The 19294-nt window shown below is 50.8% G+C and overlaps 1 protein-coding gene across 5 annotated transcripts in view; it reads right to left on the bottom strand.

Annotated features, from left to right (window-relative positions):
• Positions 1-945: 945 nt before the first annotated feature.
• TRPV3 (transient receptor potential cation channel subfamily V member 3) overlaps positions 946-19294 on the bottom strand; it is a 33773-nt gene continuing 15424 nt past the window's right edge. The window contains exons 7-18 of one of the 5 annotated variants that reach the window (XM_046676014.1): positions 19027-19167; positions 16925-17205; positions 15216-15392; positions 14059-14217; positions 13735-13836; positions 12589-12662; positions 10328-10493; positions 8590-8656; positions 7037-7311; positions 5795-5907; positions 4599-4678; positions 946-4343 (exon numbers count right to left, since the gene is read on the bottom strand). In XM_046676014.1, coding sequence (XP_046531970.1) covers positions 4246-4343; positions 4599-4678; positions 5795-5907; positions 7037-7311; positions 8590-8656; positions 10328-10493; positions 12589-12662; positions 13735-13836; positions 14059-14217; positions 15216-15392; positions 16925-17205; positions 19027-19167 — 1733 coding nt within the window. In that variant the 3' untranslated portion in view covers positions 946-4245. Of the gene's footprint in view, positions 4344-4598; positions 4679-5794; positions 5908-7036; positions 7312-8589; positions 8657-10292; positions 10494-12588; positions 12663-13734; positions 13837-14058; positions 14218-15215; positions 15393-16924; positions 17206-19026; positions 19168-19294 lie in introns of all 5 variants that reach the window. The other 4 variants (XM_046676015.1, XM_046676017.1, XM_046676016.1 and 1 more) reach the window with 4 other exon arrangements.

The raw sequence follows: 19294 nt of genomic DNA, 5'->3' as shown, positions 1-19294 counted from the left end.
GCAAAATACCTTTTGGAAGGTAATTTTTCACAGTATCAAGAGCCGTAAAAATGTTCACACCCATTGACCCAGGCATCCCACTCCGGGAATATATCCTATAACAAGAGTTCCCACCCTATTTCTATCAGTCTACTCAAAATGTTCCCATGGATGGCACATTCCTAGATTATAGGTTGAAGCCTATTTGAGCTAGGATGTAGACTACATACAATTCCCATTTCTTTGCCACTCAGGAAGACATATCCCAGAGAAGGATGTTATTCTGGGAATCGTTTGAATTAAGTAAATAACTCATGAAATGTAGCATATCACTTATTAGTAAATTGCAAGTTCTGAAACCCATCAAGACACAGCAGTGTCTTGGCATACAAGCTGAGAACTACCATGAAATAACTCAAAAGAAGGAAAAAATGCATATACATTTGAGTTGGGCCAACAGGCAACAACAATAGTAATAATATGAGCCCTTTTATTTCCATTCCCTCACTGCCTCCTCACAAAGGTCCTGTGAGGTAGACGGGAGGGATCCATACTTTCTGGTCTCCAGCAGGAGTCATGGTTTTATATCCATGCAAAATAAATTGAGAGTCAGTGGGGCATGCTGGATAGAGCGCTGTTCAGTGGTCATATGGCCTGAACCGCTAACATTTCTGGCTGTGATTCCTTGAGCACGTCACTTCAACTCCCTGAGCCTGCTTCTACTCAAACTGCTTCCAGCATTGTTGAGTGGTTCAAATGGGGTACTGGACACGAACGCACTTTGAGACGTAAATACTGTACAAAAGTGACGTGTCTTAGCATGCTGGCTCTGTCCCTGGGCAGGGACCAATAATAATGCTTCAGGTCCAAGAAGTGACCTTCCCTTTATCCACTCATGTTAAGCAATGCTCTAGGATATCTAGTTGGTCTTCATATTGGCATACCTAAGACAAGGATACAACATGATCACAAGGCAAAATAAATATTTATTAGAAATCATAAAAGCATTTCTTCAATGACACTAAAACGTTCTTACTCTATTTATGACTTCTTTCTTGAACATAAAGTTTCATACACACACACTGAGAACAAGCAAGTAAATTAGAATTTACAGGAATCAGGCACATTCAATGAGAACAAGGTAACAATTCTGTGTTTGGGACCAAGATCACAGTAAAAACATGTAAATCAATGCAGAAATCAAGTATGGCTTACAGGCCCGGATGACGGCCCATCTACCTGGGCCCTGCCCAGGGCAAAAGGGCACAGTTCACCAGGCCTTGAGGAAGGAAAGGAACATCAATAATACGGGGCTCTCTTGGGCAGGCGCCTTCTAAGAGCCTAATGACTTCACAGTACAACCTCGCACACGTTCTCTCACATCCCTGAGAGGAAGGTGAGACCATTTTTATTCCAAAAAGATACATCACATAATGTTTAGAATGATGGATTCTTCCTGAGGCAGAGTTTAACTAAAGGAAAATTTCTAGCCAAAGCCATTATCTGAGCATGAGAGATTCCATCCCAGGAAAATGTCTTCCCTTAAATTACTGAAATGTGAATCACGGAGTTTTAATATGTCCTGATACACTCATGGATCCAGTGTGTGTGTGTGTAGTTTTGTGCACACCTGTGTGCACACTTGAGTTTTAAACCTGTCATAGGGATCACAGGGACAACGTAGACTGCCAACATGAATCATTTAAGCAAAAGTCCCTAGAACCCTGACACATGCCAACCACAAAGGCAGATTCAAATTTACTGAAAACCGTACTAAAAAAAAAAAAAAAAAAAAAACGGTGCAGAGGGATATCTGTGGTCCAGGAATCAGAACATTCCAGCTTCAACAGCTCTGATATGACTTCCTGCATGACTCTGAACAAGTCCACTTTCCTTTCTGAGCTTTAGTCTCCAGTAATAGAGTAAGGGAACCAGTCCTTTTAAACCAATGCTCTTTGACTCATTGCCTCCCTTTGCCTTTGTAAACCTACCGAGGCTCAGACCATCTAGGCTGAAAGCCTTTTGGGGATGAATATCCAGTACAGAAAATGGTCCTGCCAACAAATTCCATCTAGATCCACAGAGAGCAGCTCTCCATATGTGTGAGAAGACAAAGATGTCTTCACTGATTTCTATTTGCCTAACGTCCAAGCTTTTGTTCAAGAGGGAAATGGACAGACATATGGCTTGATCCATTCACATCCCAAGTCAACACAATTCTGGAATTCCCAGCTCCATAGTGTAGAGCATGGCGCCATGGATCCAAATGGCTGCCCTTCAAACCAGGACATCTGTTCTGGATATATGCAAGGAGGTAACTCCAGATACAGGATGCTGATCTCCAGGCTAAAAGGACCTTCAAGTTCATCTAATTGTGGGCTTTAACAACATCTCTAATAAGTGCTCAACTAGCTTCTGCTTTAACATCTCCAATATCTGGAGCACTTGCTGGACTGAATTGAACCAAAATCTTTCTCCTTGAATTTCCAATTTTTGGCATTAGTTCTGCCCATCTGTAACACATCCGCTCCTCCTGCCTCCATGACAATCCCCACTCCCAAAATCTTCCCTTCTCCAGAAGACATGCCTAGACCCTACCTCCCCTGCTCACACCTGAGCTTGGTCTGACCACTACAGCTCAGAGCACTGCCGGCTCCCTGGGTCAGTGGAGGGAGCAGGGACTGCTGCAGACTGCGCAGCTCTTAACCTGCATCCTCGGCCCGCCCATCTCCCCATGACCTGGTCCATCAGAGGCACGAAGGCCAAGTTTCTATCTATCCAGGTAAGCTGGTGCACAGAGTGACCCAGAGCAGAGGAACCGACCCAGAGTGGATTGTTTGGCCTACCTTCCTCAGTTTGCCTCAACTCAGATTAAATAGCCAATTGCCAAGCTGTCTAAAGGCCAAATTTATTTTTGTGCCACTTAAAATTAAAATTCATGGTTAACATCTTTATAATTCCACCTAAAACTCCCCACATGATTCCTTTTACCAGATAACCAAGGCAGAGCGGATTTTCCGGTTATTTAGGCTCCAGAAATCTGGAACATTTCTTCCATCTGCTCCTCACCTCTGCCCCCAACTGACTCTCTGTAATTTCAGGGGGAGAAAATCAGAGGGAAAGGACCTAAAATAAGCCCCATGTCTTGGCACATGCTCCTTTCTCACATGCCTTCTCCTCAGCTTCAAAATTCACAGTCTACAAAAATATTTAATACTAGAGCATTTCAGGTATTTTGTTAAATTCCTCCAATAAGAAATACTGATGTATAACAGTAACCTCTGAGATTTAAGACCATATAAATAGAGCAGCTACTATTTCTGTGTCAGATGAAGCTATCATCTGAGCTTGGAGGCAGGCACGACTGCAGGGCCAGGACGAGGAAACGAGCCAAGCTCTTTCACCCAGATCCAGCAGCCCAGGCAGGCCCTGCCCGGCATGTCTCATGTGGACTTTTGTGTGTGTAAAGAAAAGCTTTTTGTCCTTGCTCTGGCCACCCCGAGGCCAAGTATACAATACTTACATCCAGCCCCAATTCCCAAAATCTATTTCTCAGTTTTTAAAATCACATACTTCATCTGAAGCAATTTTCATCCAAAACTGAAATGTCTTTCCTCTATTGAAAATAAAAACCCTATGTTAATAATTCTACTAAAAATGTCTCTCAGTTTGAGACAGCTTGAGCCTTGGGGTGCCAAGGGTGCTCATTCCAAGGGTGGTTTGTTCCCTGAAGGTTCCGGAAGGGCATTTCCATAGCTCGCTCTCCTCCTCCCCCAGGATATCCGGCTCAGCCCCCCATATGATCTGGGACACGATCAGGACTTCCCTAATTCAGGAGACCCAGACACAGTGGAGGAGACAGTGCAATGTGTGCGCTGGGGCTGGGGGCTGTCAAGGAGATGTTGGCAGGAAGGAAGACTCCTCTCCCTGCTCCTCAGGCCGCCACCCCCTCCCTGCCACCCCTCTCTCCCGGCCAAGCTGACCTGCAGTTGGTGAACCCAGGCACTTCACCCAGGACTTTGGGGACTCCCAAGCTCGGGACTGCTGGCCATGGGTTTACGCAAACTTTTTGCTGAGTGACAAAATCAAGGGTATTTCCCACTCGGACAAACTGACAACTGCCTCTCAGTTCAGCCACCGCTCAGCATGAGGGTGCTTTCCACTCCTGGGTGGGCAGAGCCGGGCTCGTCACTCTGCGAAGCCCTCAGCACGGAATCCAGGACCCAGCCTGCAGCCAGACGCTCACACCAGCTCTGGGTTCTGCTTCTACACTGAAGTTTCCGGAAATTCTTCTATTTCGTCAAATGCATTGAGGGTGGTTTTGCTGTTGCTCCTGGAAGAATCTTGGATTTTGTTGAAATCATCTTTAAAAAACAAAACACTATTTTAAAAATACAGCACTCTGCAAGGTGTGCTTCCAGCTCCTCATGTACCCCCTGATTTTTAGAAGTTATTCCAACTAGGGTGATAAAATGTCGGAGCTGGAAGGGACCTGAGAACCAATTTAATTCAAACCTCTCATTTCACAAATGGGGAAAATCAGGGCCCTGTGACTTGGTTGGCCCAAGGTTCCATGGTCAGACAGGGGTGGGTGCCACCCTCCCTGACAGCATCGGTACCTGTCCGTCGCCCGGGCCCTGGATCCTCGTTGAGGAAGGAAACGTGTGTTTTCCACTCGGTCCACTTCACCTCGTTGATCCTGCCAGTGTGATAATCATTCTCACTACTTCCCAACTGCACCTCATTAAATGCAGACAAGTAGCACAGAGTTCGGGGTGTCCTAGGAGCTCCCCTTCTGTCCCTCCCAGGGAGGAGGAGCACTCCTGCCCCACATGTCATGTCAGCATTGTTAGGGTGTGAAACCTGCCCAAGCCCCCACCGTGTGGGACCCAGAAGCTCAGAAAGCTGTAAAGGGGACGTCTTCAGACAGCAGTGGCTGTGCCTGACTGGTGAGAGGGAGCCCACGGGCAAGGAAGGAAGAGAGGAGAGGAGAGCCTGGGCTGAGAAGATGTGGGGGTGTGAGGATTAAATTCCTGGAATTTAGCTAGGGTTAAGCCTACACGAAGACAAGGTGGTTAGGGTTCAAACTCCTGAAGAGTGGGCAGCGTCTAAGGTGCTGGATTGCAACTGGAGATGATGGTCTGGCCCAAGTTGACATTCAGAGAACATCTCTAGCGTGACAGTGTCAAAATTAAAGATATTTATCAAGGTAACAATTTGTAGTCAGAAATGATGGTTTCTGGGGGGGTGAGAATTTCCGTTAGAGAAGTGGGTTAAGGTAAGGTTATACACAAAGAAGATAGTCTGCACAGTCAGGCAATCAGACGGGGGCAGAAAGAGGTGGACTTATCAGAAGGGATGGCCATGGCATGTGCAAGTACTTTTTAAAAATCAAAAACCTTGATATCTTTCAAAAGTAGCTGTCTCACTTTCCATTTGCCAGGGACAAGATGTGCCTCGGGTCTGCTGGTGTCACGTCAACCCACATAGGGTAGACAGAAGGACGAAGAGTGCCAGGCTGGCGGATCTCTTCTGAACCAGACACCGGGTAAGGAAAGGCCGTGGAGGCACCTCCGAAGGGACGGAGAGGAAGTGCTGCGGGCAGAGTCTCCCTTCCTCTCCCCTCTGAGGCTGCAGAAGCCTCGTCCCAGGGCCAGCAGCCCCATAAGAGCAAATTCCAGCTTCTGAGGAGGCCAGAGCAGATGGTAGCCATAGTTTGGCAAGCAAGTGGCAGCACTGTCTCTCTCACATTCACCAACTCGTCCCTCTTTACCCACCCAAAGACAGCCACCAAAGGGCCCTTCCCGTTTCTTACCGCAAACACAGTCGGAAATCTTCCTCTGCCACCTTACACAGCTCTCCCATCTGGAACCTGCTCCTCAGCCATTCTGGCAACATTTTCTCAAACTCCAAGATCGTCCTGGCTCTCTGGGGACACAAACGAGCCTAAGAACGTTGCTGAGGAGCCCACCCAGGAGCACAGCTCCACATGAGTGGGCATGTCCCTGCACAGATACACACAGACATACACACACATTCACGCTTGCACACAAGTGTGCATGCACACACACACAAGTACATGCACACACACCACCAAACAGCCTGCTCCACCCGCACTGGGTGCTAAATGCACAGATCCTGAGGGTTTGGCTAATTACAGAATTCAAAAATGAAAAACCGGTAAGTTTGGGAAAGGTGTCCAAATTGCTTTAAACATGACATAGACAATGTTTCTGGAAGTCCAGGAGCTTCCTAATTGAAAAAGGTGGGTTCCTGGGATCCCACAGTGAAGGGAGGTTCAGACATCATCTGGTCCCCCCACCATCCCAGGCTTGGAATCCCCTCGGCTGTTTTCCTGGCGATAATTTGTCTAATCTATCCTGAATATTACCAACAGCACAATTAAGAAGGCCCTAATAATTAGAAATTTCCTTGTGTCGAACCAACGCCTTTCTCCCTGTCGATGCCCCATATACCTCAGCTCTGCCTTCTGAGGCCACAGGGGGAAGCTGCTCCCTCTTTCACAAATAGCTCTGCAAATATCTGAGGGAACTCTCATCTTCTTCAACCCTGGTTTCAACACCATTTCTTGTGAGGCACAGTTTCCAGTCCTCCCCCAAGCCTGGTCACCACCTCTGGGCCATCCTGTGGGTTAGTGTCCTCAGTGTATAAGGCCCACAGTGAGTGAGGAGTGCTATGGCCAGAATGGAGGAGAGCAGAATTGTCACCTCCGTTGTCCTATATCCTATACTCCTCTTAATTCAACCTAAGGTTACACTTCAACATCCACATATCACACCGTTGACTCTGAGCAGAGTGTACCCATAAGCCTGTGTTCCTCTCACACATGCTACTGTCCAGCCACACTGCCTAGACCCTATACTCAAAGAACTAAGACTAAGCCTTCCTCAAACCTGGCCAAGCACAGAGAGCTATGCAGATTCCCAGGCGCCATCCCAGATCCACCAGTGCAGATATATACCACATGCTGTGCTATACCGTGTGCTGAACTGAGTCCCCATGGAGGCCCCTGTACCAGGGTCTCTGCCAGGCTCACCTGTAAGCGCCAGATGCGCTCACTCTCCTTGGAGATGTTCTCCACGGTCTCTCCCATGAGGGCAATGAGCATGTTGAGGAGGAGGACAAAGGTGAGGATGACGTAGGTGATGAGCAGGAACAGAAAGAGGATGGGGTACTTGGAGTTCTGCTGGATGTTCAGGTCGCCCAGGCCTATGGTGAGCTTGAAGAGCTCCAGCACCGCGTCGCTGAAGCTGCCGTAGGAGCTGCAGTTCTTATTGTCCTTGGAACACTTCTCGATCAGCGACGCCAGGGCTGGAAGGACACAACGGGGTGTGCTCTGCAGCCCTTCCGCCTGCTTAATTACCCGACAAACTTGTGCATACTTGACCATACACCCATGCCCACACACATACACACTGCAGGCCTGCTGCCTCCTGCTCCCTGGCCGTTCAAATTCCATCTCCAGCCTCAGCTGCCCCAGAAGCCTCACCAGGCTGGTTCTCTGCCTTGACCTCCTGCAGAAAGCCCTTCCTGCCTAACAAAGAACTTTCCCTTCTCTAGCTTCCTCTAGCCTACCATTCAGCCCTTGATCACTCACAGCCTCTTAGAGTTACTAATTATGATCTAGGTGTTTGCCTAGCTCCCCAGCCAGGCTTTGAGCTCCTGACTGCCTGTAACCTGGGTCATCTCCCCCAAGGCTGGGAGGTCCTGAGTCTCCTCCTAATGCTCTGTAGTGAGATCCCCTGGCCAATGCCTGGAGCTCTTTCTTCTCTTCTTTCCAACACACCACAATAGTGGCTCATTGTTGAACAAAGGAATGCTCAAATCAATGAGTAAATGGATGGACAAATAAACAAGCAAGTGAAGGAGCAAATAAATAAGCAAATTGTGACCCAGCAAAGGTAACAGACAGACGGGAACAGTTACCAACTTCAAATGCCAATGATCTCTGAAAAGAAAAACACAACTGGCCTGGGAAAATAAAACCATGTCTCTCTATGTGGAGGTTAGAAATGACACCAGGCTGTGCTGTTCCCTCTGTCGTAAATGGAGAGGTTTTAAGAAGGGGCTCCATCTCCAGTCCCCAGCAGACCAGAGGCTCTCACAGATACATCTGAAGCAAAGTGAGTGAGTAACGTGATGTAGAGGGCCAAAGGGGGTTACCTTGATGCATTACTTTACTCTATGTTTCAAAGAGCACCAACCAAATTTCTGCAAACTTTAGTTTCCCCATCTGTAAAATGGAGCCAAAACACCCGCCCAGCCTATCTCAGGTTGTGAGGGCCACATAAGATGATGGATGGGAACGTGGGAGGCACAACCCGCAGAGTGGATGGACAAGAGCAACAGGGCTGGTTCAAATCCTGGAGTCTCTAAGCCTCAGTTCCCTTATGATCAGGGACGATGATTCCCCTTGATGGAGATAGGAGAGACATAAAAAGATGAGGATTGGAAAATGCTAAGCACACCAGGTGCTCCACTGGTGGCCGATATATCTGTTGACGAGGCTGCCATGTGCTTTGTCATTTTGATTTCTGTATAAAGTGCTTTACCAAATGTGGGTGTTGCCATTATTTATAAATCAATTACCTACTCCAAATCCAAGTAAGAACACGATATATACAAACAAGAACTTCAGAACATCGTGCAAAATGACCTACAAAGAAAGAAACATGATTCAAGGGTAAGGTTTGAGCACATATTCACCATATGCTGATCTTGCTGCTTCGCGCCCTCTCCCAGGCTCCCACCCTGCCCATGCCTTCACCCAGCCATTCTCCCTTTCCTCAGCCAAGTCCTCCTGATGCTCCACAGCTCAGCTCCGGGCGCCACCTCCTCCAAGAAGCCTGCCCCTCACCCCACCCCACCCCACCCCTGCCCCCAAAACATGTCTCTGTGCCTGCTGATCCACCCTGTACACGAGCTCCTTTCTTCACAGAGTCTCACATCTGGAATCCTCCCACTTCCTGGGCCAGTGGTGTGCGGGAGCAAGCTCAAACCAGCTCACAAAAGCTGACTGTTCCATTTTCATGAATTTTGTGAGCTGGTTATTAAACACAGCCATTATAAAAAATTAAATTATATAAACTTATGATAAATTATATTGAAAACAAAGGGAATTATTCAAAATATCACTTCTTAGTAATTTTACAGTTATCTATGCTCTTCAGGTTATTTACACCTATCATGGCCACGTGGTGGAAATACAATCTAATGGTGTGTTGCTGTGCGTCTTTTCCCAACTCTGTGTTCAAGGACATCATGTTGGTAGCTGGAAGTCAGCCATAGTGGGAGTATTTACACTAAGGAAATTAGTAAATACTACAATCCAGAGATCAACTCATTGTTTTGTTGATCGTCTAGACTAGCTGTAAGACAGCGATGGAGAAAATGTTAAGGCAGATGAAACTTAAAATATGTCCCACTTGTAGCTGTTACGTTGTGAATAGCATAAAATAGTCTTCTAGTATTTGAAAACTATTATGCAATTCAGCAAATAAGTGGCTCATGCCACTGACAAACAAGTGAAGATCCAAGTTCACATCTCATTCCTTAAAGGAAAGAAAAATATCAACGAACATTTATGTTGGAACAACACTCGTTTGTCAATCACAACTGTTGGCTGGAAAGAGATACAAGATTCAACAAAAATCAACATATTATTCTGCCAGACTCAACTAACTCTGTGGAATCTACAATAAAAAGCATTCTATAGTTTACAGGCCCGCCCGGTGGTGCAGCGGTTAAGTTTGCACATTCCACTTCAGTGGCCTGGGGTCCACCAGTTCAGATCCTGGGTGTGGACCTACGCGCCACTTATCAAGCCATCCTGTGGTAGGCGTCCCACAAAAAGTAGAAGAAGTTGGGCACGGATGTTAGCTCAGGGCCAGTCTTCCTCAGCAAAAAGAAGAGGACTGGGAGCAGAGTTAGCTCAGGGCTAATCTTCCTCACACACACACACACAAAAAGCATTGTACATTTTATTATTATTTGTAAATTGTGTGCTACTCATCCTTTATGTGGTAAAATTTATAAGAGCTGGTTGCTGTTTACCAACACACCCCTGCTGGGGGAGAGAACATTCCTTCACAAAGCGTACCCCTCCCCAGCGCCCAGTAAGCCCCTGCATTTTGAGGTCTGGACACTTAAAGCCTCACCAAAAGCAAAGGGAGACAGTGATGTCTGGGATAAACAGCAGTGGCCTGTCCCTTGGGAAAGCCCCTTTTGCTCACCAGACCTCAGCTTCCTTATCAGAAAAAGGGACATTCTCTGAGGGACCCCTCCCCGCAAACCTGCTCATCTCTGACACTCAGCAGCCCCGACACACCTTCTGGATCATGACGCTGTACATGCCCATGGACTGGAATCCCCGCGTGTAGTAGAGCATGTTCGCCCAGCCCAGGGCCATGGCCAGCACCAGGCAGGCGAGGTACTCTTTGTAGGCAAACAAGTACAAGAAGACAGACAGTATCACAAGCACAGCTTGGACAAAACTGTTCAGGAGACACAGGAGACAGGGCCTTACTTACTCCTCCTCAGTATCAGGGCAGATAGTCAAATCCCCCAGCCTCCCTTAAACCCTGAACAGTCACCCTGGCGGCTGATGCTGACGAGACGGATGAGGCTGCTCCAGACCCGCTCGACCACGTCTAAAATCCAGCCTTGTAGACTGCATCGCCTGAGGCGAGTCCAGGCCAGTGGTGGGCTGCCTGCAGCTGTCAGAGACTTTTTAAAAATACAGGTCCCCAGGGTCCCAGGAGATCCTGGTTCAGAAGGCCAGGGGGCCATGTATTTTCTAAGTCATCCACGTGATTTCTGATTCCCACATAGATTGGAGAGCCACTGGAGTAAACGGAGGATGCAGTGAACGAATGCGTTTTTAACCAAAATGACAAAAGCTGTCAACATCCATACTTATAAGCCAATCATAACAAAAGTCCCCCAAAACTTACTATTTTTATCTTTTAAAAAAGTACGATATATGCTAAATGAAAGAAGCCAGTCACAAAAAGACAAATACTGTATGACTCCGCTTACACACAATACCTAGAGTAGCCAAATTCATGGAGACAGAAAGTAGATCGGGGGCCACCAGGGCTGGGCGGAGGGGAAGAGTAACATGTTTGGTGGGTACAGTTTCAGGTTTGTAAGATGAGGAATTCCGGAGATTGGGTGCACAGCAATGCGAATGTACTGCACAGCACTGATCAGTACCCTTAAAGGTGGTAACCCTTTTGTGTACTTTACTAGAATTTAAAAAATATTACGTACAATATATGCCAAACAAGATCAAAATCTACTCCTAAACAGTATGTGCTCCATCAGCTACGCAGACATCTGGATAAAAACGCTCTCTTGCCTATAACATCAGGCAGTCTCCATGATTATGAAATCTCTAACTAGTGAAAGTTAGGACACAAGCAACCTTGTTCTTCTCATGCAGTGAAAAGCAAATGTCTGGGTGATCGATGCATTTGGGACTAAAGCAAGGAAGGACGTCTACACCTTCCTCCACACTAACAGAACAAGTAAGAAGCAGAGGAGCAGGACGATGCACTGGGGCCTTTTGTCTGCGCTAAGGCCAATGGCTGTAGAAATGGATTTCTCTCTGGAATTGTCATACTTTCTCAAGGTGACAGACTCACACGTGGCTTGCATCACGGGGCAGTGCTGCACCTGGCCTATCCATTCCCGGTGGTATCTGGGCGCCCCACCTGCGCATGGGGATGAAGAACTTGGTTCGTGCCTCTGGAAGGCAGGTACATACTCAATAAAACACCTAGGAATTTGGAAGTGTGAGGCCAAGATTCAAAGTCCTGTAGACCGTCTCCCAAATACCCAGGAGAGGGACTTTGGTGGGGTCTACAGGGCTACAGAGCCCTCCATTCTTCATCCCACGTGATAGATTCTGTTCCATCCACACAGCAGCAATGAAGAATCAGCCTCTGTTCACTTAGAGACAGGCCACAAAAGCCTCTGATGTCAGTTGCACATGACTTCATTCAGAGAGGCTGCTGAGCTGGGCTTGCTGGCTAGGGCCTATGGAGCTACTCTGCACTGGCGTGGGGAGAAGATGACCCGGAGGCTGGGCTGGCTTCCACGTGACCGAAGCTCCTCATGACTGTCAGTGACTCCCCACTCTGGGCCTGGGTTTTCATGCCTACACATGAGACTCAATGGTTTCTCAAGCACCTTCCAGCCTGATCTTCCACGGTCCAAGATGGCAACTTCGAGACCCCACACAACCAGGAGGAACTGGCCTGGAACTCTTCACAAAGCAGTACACAGCACTGCCCAGCCTCTTCATGCCCACTCCGTGCCGCCTGCCACCTGGGGCTCTGTGGCAGGCCAGAGTCAGCCATCGCCGCAACCAGATGGTGGGCACTGTCTTGGGGCTTTCCGGATCCCTCCATGGACATCTATGTGCCTTTCTTACTAGAAGGGAGAGAGGAGGTCCCGGCCATATGACCATGGCAGGACTGGAACAAGGTAACATGGCAGAGTGGCTGTTCTAGAGGGACACAGCAGCCACCATACAGGATTTCAGCCCTGCCTGTGAAGTGGTGACAAAGGGACAGACCTACTTACAAGACAAAGTGAAACCAGGCATCCGAGAGGATGGACTGCAGGTCTGAGGGTCTCAGCAGGAAGATCGCGATGCCCTAAGGCCAGCAAAGAAAGAAAAGCTACACCCTCTTCATGCTTCTCGCTGGAGGATCTGAAGAAGGGCTGTTTCCCCAGGGCTGAGACTCAGTGAGAGGGGAGTGTGTGAAGGCCCAGCCAGAGCCCAGATGAGGGATACAGCAGGGGACCTGTGCCTGGGGGACAGAGGTAACCCCAGGGTGAAAGTAGATGTGCCCCCACATCTTCCTACATCTCTCTCTCTCATCCTCACCCCAGAATCTGCCAAGCAGCACAGCCACACAGCTACTTGCCATTCTCCAAATCTGGCCGAGCTTTCCAGCCTCAGAGCCTCTGTTCATGCTGTTCCCATGCCCTCCCTGTACTGACCTTCTCCCCAGTGTCCTCATGCCCAGTCCTCCCCTACCAGAGTAAGTGCCATCTCTGCCTTCAAGCCTTCCGTGACTCCTCCTGTCCCCAGAAAAAAGTCATCTCCCTTCCGCTGAGCACTGGTCTGAACCCAGCATAGGGCCCTTTTCACAGCCTGTCTTAAAGTCTAGACGTTTGAGTCCATCTGAAATCCCCAACCAGTCTGTGAGCTCAAACTCCCTCCATCCCTCTCACCTCGCCCAGGGCCCCACATATAGTAGGTGCTGATTCATTGGTTGGATGGATGGATGGATCTACTGATTGTTCGAGCAATCGATTGATTGATCAACAAATGGAAAGCTGGTTGGATGAAGGATGGAAGGACAGTGGGTAAGGATGAGTGGGTATTTGAATGCATGAATGAGTGGATGGGTTGATGAGAGGACAGGTGATTGATTGGGTGGATGGAGGGGAGAGGAAGATGGGTCACTGAGTGGCTGGGAGGGTAGATAAATGGCAGATAGATGGACAGATGGATGGAGGGGTAGAGAGATGAAGTAGGAAGGACAGCCCTGTTTATTTATTTATTCCCATCTTATAACTAAGAAATCTACAGCTTAGAAGGGAAATGGCTCCCCAAGGCCCCCCTGCAGTAATGGCAGAGCGGGGCGGGATGGAAGCCAGGCCCGCTGTCACCCTGCCTGCCTCGCAGGGCAGTCGGGAAGGGCTGAATAGCCCACTCACCTCTTTCACAGAAATGCACATGGCCCAGATGAGCACGAACATCCTTCCTAAGAGCTGCAGCCACCCCATCTTGTGCGTCAGGGCCAAGGGGTGTGGGAGGGCCTGGGGAGGAAGGGAGAGGAGTGGATGGTGCAGGATGGGGAGCGCCAGCCCTGGAGGGACCACGCGCATAACATGCCTAATGGTGAAGGGTGATAGCTGGGAACCCCATGCAAATCTCTTGGCTGGGCCTCAGTTTCCCCGTCTGCACATGGGACTGCTCTAAGCTCCTGCAGCTCTGACCACCTCGTGCCCCTCCCCAACCCCAGCAAGGAGCCCCCGTACCTCCTCCTCCCGGGGGCGGTAGTAAGAGACGAGAGTCAGGGTGATGTTGTAGAAGAAATAAAAGCAGAAGGACAAGAAGAACATGTACTTGGCAAACTTCTTCCACTTCATGTGCAGCAGTGTGTGCAGGGGCTCCAGGGTCAGCATCTCATGCCGGTTCTGGGGGTAGGAGACCACCAGTCACCATGGGGTTGGGGGAGGGGCCATTTTCAAAGGGCTCTCACTTCACAGGGAGCTCTGAGTCAGCACTGCCCCTGGCAGAAGGGCCAGTCATTATGGCCAATGGACTGGTTCAGCTGGAAATGTTGGTTGGGTAATTTCCGGCTCCTGAGATTCCTTCCCAGTGCGCCCAGGCAGCAGCCAAAGGCCACAGAAGTCTGGGCTTCCAGCAGGAGGATCTGATGCTCAATGGGGAGCAAGTGGGGAGGGCTGTGACTGGGGTCCTGGTCCCAACTTGGCCCTCCTTCACTGTGTGACCTCGGGAAAACACCCGACCCTCTCTGGGCCTCAGTCTCCTCATCTATAAAACAGATAATGATCAGAATGCCCTACCAACCAGGCTGCTGTGAGGGTCCAGGGAGACCCTGGACACAGCAGGCTCTGGAAAGCAGGACTCTGATAAAACGTGAAGGATGAAGATCCAGCCTGCTGTCTCACTTCCCCTTCGAGCCAAAACTGCTGATCCTCTCTTCCCCTCCAGTTTCACTGACCTTCCCCCTCTTGCCTCCTCTGGGAAGGCCTCCCTGACTGCTCCAGCTATGTGCTTCCTGACCCTCATTTGGGGCCAGGTTTAGGGGAAGAGGGGATTCTAAGCCTGGGTCATATAGAACCAGAGAGAATAGGGTGCGTGGGGGAGAAACAAGATGAAGATCAACACCAACCATCCCCACCCCCACCTCCACAAGGCCCAGAATTCTGGGGCCAGGAGACCCCCCACCATGAGGGTTTACAAGACAAGGTTAGCTGGGAACAGGTGAACCCAGCGCCTGCCTTAGCCCCGCCCTTTCTGTGCCAACTCTGCCCACCAAGGCAAAGGAATGGGGGACTGCAGAGGTGTCCAGCTAGCGGTCTGTGGTCTTCCCAGTGCCCCCTGAGCCCCTGGCCTGAGGCCCTGCCCCCCACCTCCTGCCCTTCCCCAGCCAGCCCGGGAGACCCACATCGATAGTGGTGTTGTAGACAATAATTTCCAGCACCGAGTTGTCTGTCGTGGTGTCCACGTTGGTGAGGTCGTAGAGGGAGGATGACACGGGCCCGTACGCCCAGTCCGTGAACTTCCTGGACAAGCTCCGGAGCGGCTTCTCCCTGATCTCACGACTGAGGATGTACTTCAAGATCTGGAGCGGGAAGAGAAACAACCGTCAGCCGCAGAGCAGGGCCAGGAAGAGGTTCCCAAGCACAGACTGAGTCCTGCCTCTGCGCCCGACACCGTGACCCCCGGGTCCGGTTTTATCTGTGAAATGGGCGCGAAACTCGCTGCTCTGTCCATCTCACCAGGGACTGTGAATATCAGAGACAAAAGGTGTGAAGCCCTTTGCACGCTGTGGAAAGCTGCACAAGCAGCTCGTACATCCTTGCACCAGCGGGGACCCCATTCAGTGAAGAATCCGGAAACTGACAATTTTGAGAAATAATGTCTGTTTGGCCTGGATTTAAGTTTTCCCAGTTCCGCTATCCCACCCTCTCAGTCAAGGCGAGAAGGGGCCAGGAAGGGTGTGGGCACTTCTCCAAGACTGGCCACAGGGGACACATTATTCTCTAGAGAACCAGGGAGTCACGGCGCCCTGCTCTGTGCTGGAAGCTCCGCCTCTGAGCTCTCCCCAGGGAGAACCTGTACCACAGCCGCACGCAGGGCAGAGGCCCTTGGAGGAAGCTCCACCTACAGCCGCACTCTGACCTCCCCCAAAGCCCCCAGCAAGCTGTGTCCCTAGGAGCGGGCAGGAGACGGGGGAGGCAGGCACACAGTTTCTCCTCTGCCAAGCCATTCTCCATCCCTCCTCCCCCAACTAGAGAATGAAAAGGTCCCTTGTGGTACCCAGCCCTGAGCAGTGGGATGGACTCAAGGCCCTCGGGGCCCCCCACCTCCCAGTCAGCTGCCCTGAGGCCAGCACAGCCATGATTGCTCAACAGCCCCCAGCCACCCAGCATCCTCCTGCAGCCTCCCAGGAGCCACAGTGCCCTCCCAGGGCTCAGAGGTATGGACGCTGATGAGCAGGCTTCGCTGAGCCGTGACCCCAGGCCCAACCTGAGTCCTGACCTTGATCTCAGACCAAGCCATGGCTCCAGCCACCGACAGGGACATGAGCCCACCCCAGTCCGAGTCTTCACCAAGCCTTGAGTTCCTCAGCCCCATTACACAGGGCCCAAAGGGCCACAAGCAGCCACACGCTCTGCTGGGACTTGGCTCAGAGTTTCAACCTGATAGACAGGCTGGGGTCTTTCCAGAGGCGGGGAGCAGCAGCCCACTGACTCTGGATCCAGAGAGGCCATTCTGGGATTCCTGTCCCATAAGACGCTGTGGGTCCCCCAGGGTCTGACACGGCCTCTGCTCAGGTACCTCTCCACACAAGAATCCTCAGCCACAAACTATGTGAGATATTGTGTCACAGTGGCCTTAAGGCGCCCTCACTCTGGCTCCAGCCAGGGGGTCCCAGGGCAGGAGAGAGAAACACGAGTGTTAGGAACTGAAGTCCAGAGGGTGGGCCCGCATGCCGCACCTCACTGGCTCTGTGTGGTCACTAAGAACAAACCCACCTCGGGCCACAACTGCACATCCAGACCTAAGGCCTAGGTGAGATCTGTGGGGTCCCCAGGGCTGGCAGAGTAGCATTGCGCCTCCCCACCCTCCCGTCTGCCCCCGGGACCCCACCTCGGCCTTGCCCAACTTGGCAGCCAGCTGCAGCGGTGTGAGGCCGTCCTTGTTGCGCGTGGTCTCTAGCTCCCAGTTGCCGCTCCTCAGCAGGATCATGTCGTACATGCGCTTAACGAAGTCATTCTGCGTCTTGAAGTCCTCGGCCACCGTCACCAGCGCGTGCAGGATGTTGTTTCCCTGCGAGTCCTGCGAGGTGATGTCCGTCTGCTCATTCTCCATCAGCAGCTGCACAATCTCGGGCTGGTTGGTGCAGGCTGCCAGAGCCAGGGGTGTCTCGCCTGGAGGGGAGCAGTGGGGCTCGGTTTTCCCGTGGACCAGAGGCAGTACTCCCCAAGCCCCAGATCCTGACCCTCTCAGTAGGATTGACCCCTCAGGCTCCCTGTCGCTCTCCCCATCTCCCCCTTGTAGAGGAGGGGAGGCTGAAGCTGGGCCATCGCAATAACCTCCTAACTGGTCTCCCGACTACCATTCTGGCCCCAACACCATCCTCAGCACAGCAGACAGACTCATCCTGTGAACACGTACACCTCACCTGACCCAGAATAAAAGCTCAAGTTCCAACCACAGCCCACAAGACCCTACATCTTCTGATGTCATCTCCTCCTCTCTCCCTCAATCATTCCCCTCCAGCCACAATGGCCTTCCTCCTTCTCCTTGAACGCCCCATACATTTTCCTACTTCAGGGCCTTTGCACAGGCTGTTCCTTCTGCCTGTAGTGCTATTTCTCAGATATCTGCATGGCTCACTCCTTCACTTTCAAGTCTTTGCACAAACGTCACCTTTTCAATGAATCACCCTAAGTGCTCTACTTAAAATTGAAATCCACCTCCTTCCTACCCCAGAACTCCTGATTGCCCTTCCTCTGTCTTACTTTTTATTTTTTTATTAGCACTTATCATTTTCTAACATATTACATAGCATTCTTACTTACTATGTTTATTATTGATGGTCTCTCTCCCATCTAGAATGTAAGTTCCATGAGGGTGGAGATCTTAGTTTTGTTTACTGATATATTTCAAATACCTAGAACACTGCCTGATGTATATAGTAAGTGCTCAAACGTTTGTCGAGAAAAGAGAAGGCAGGTGACTCACCCATGGTCACAAAGCAAGCCTTGGATGGAACCAGGACTGGCCAGCAGGTCTCCTGCTCTTTCCCTCCCAAGTTCCCTCCTGTCCCCTCTCCCAACACTGGCTCCCACCAGGTCCAGCAGTGGGCAACGGACTGGACAAGACCCTGTTCTCAAGGCTGCCCAGACCCATCTAGTCCTGCTGATTAAAAAACCCCCCAGAAGAGAAAACAGGTCAGCAGTGTCAGTCAGGGGCTGTGACGGGAAGAGGGGTTGACTACAAAATTGTCCGGGGAAAGTTTTTGGTGCGATGCAGCTGCTTGTTCCCTGGTCACGGCGGTGGCTACACGACCGGATGCATTTGTGGAAATGAACAGAACTGTATATTAAAATGGGTGAATCCACCATATCTAAACCACACATTTAAAAAATTTTTTTTCACCCAGAGTGTCCTAACCCCAAGTGCTTTTGGACTCCCTAACATATCAGTCAGGGAATTTTCCTCCTCTCACTTTGGCCCCCTGTTTGCAGTCCTGAGAGGCACTGGACACAAGGGACAGAGGCCAGGACACCTACCTCAGCTCCTTACTGCACTGGGCAAGTCATTTCTCTCCTCTGAACCGGTCTCCTCGCCTGTAAACTAGGGCTCTCTCCTTCCTCTCCCTCCCAGATCTCTGTTCCCAGCCAGGTGGACGCCTGTGTGCCCTCTAAGACCACCAGGTGACACTCTCTGAACGCAGCCTCTCCCATCCTCCCCCGTACCCCCTCCCTGCTCCACCCTGGCGGTCCTGTTCAGATGGATCCGCCTCTGCCACCTCTCTGGTCCTGGCTCTGTCCTTCCAGGTCTCGGACACGTCTGAGCCGACACAGATTCGCAGTGGGGTCCCGACCCCGGTCCACTCACCAGTGGAAGCAGAGGCCTCCCGGTCTTCGCGGGGCGGGACAGGGCGGCCCCTGCCTCCTGCCTCCTCTCTCCTCTCTCCTCCCAGACCCCGCCCCCCAGCCCGTGCAGGGCGGGGCGGCACCCACCAAAGTAGAAGCCTTCGTGCTGGTACTTGGGGTTGAAGAAGACCCCCTTGGCGTGGGCGTTGACGTCGGCGCCGGCCGCTATCAGCGCCGCAGTGATGTCTCCCTGCCGCCGCTCGATGGCGATGTTCAGCGCCGTCTGCCCTAAGGACAGGGTGGGGTGGGCGCGGGGCGCTCAGCTGGGACCTCAGGTGACATACCCTCTCTGGCCTTTTCCCCTCCCTGGCCTCCATACCCTCCATGGCACCATGGCGAAATAATAGCTGCCTGT

The sequence above is a fragment of the Equus quagga genome, chromosome 11, assembly GCF_021613505.1.
Source record: "Equus quagga isolate Etosha38 chromosome 11, UCLA_HA_Equagga_1.0, whole genome shotgun sequence".
Taxonomy (NCBI): Eukaryota; Metazoa; Chordata; class Mammalia; order Perissodactyla; family Equidae; genus Equus; species Equus quagga.
This window is presented reverse-complemented; position numbering and strand designations above follow the sequence as displayed.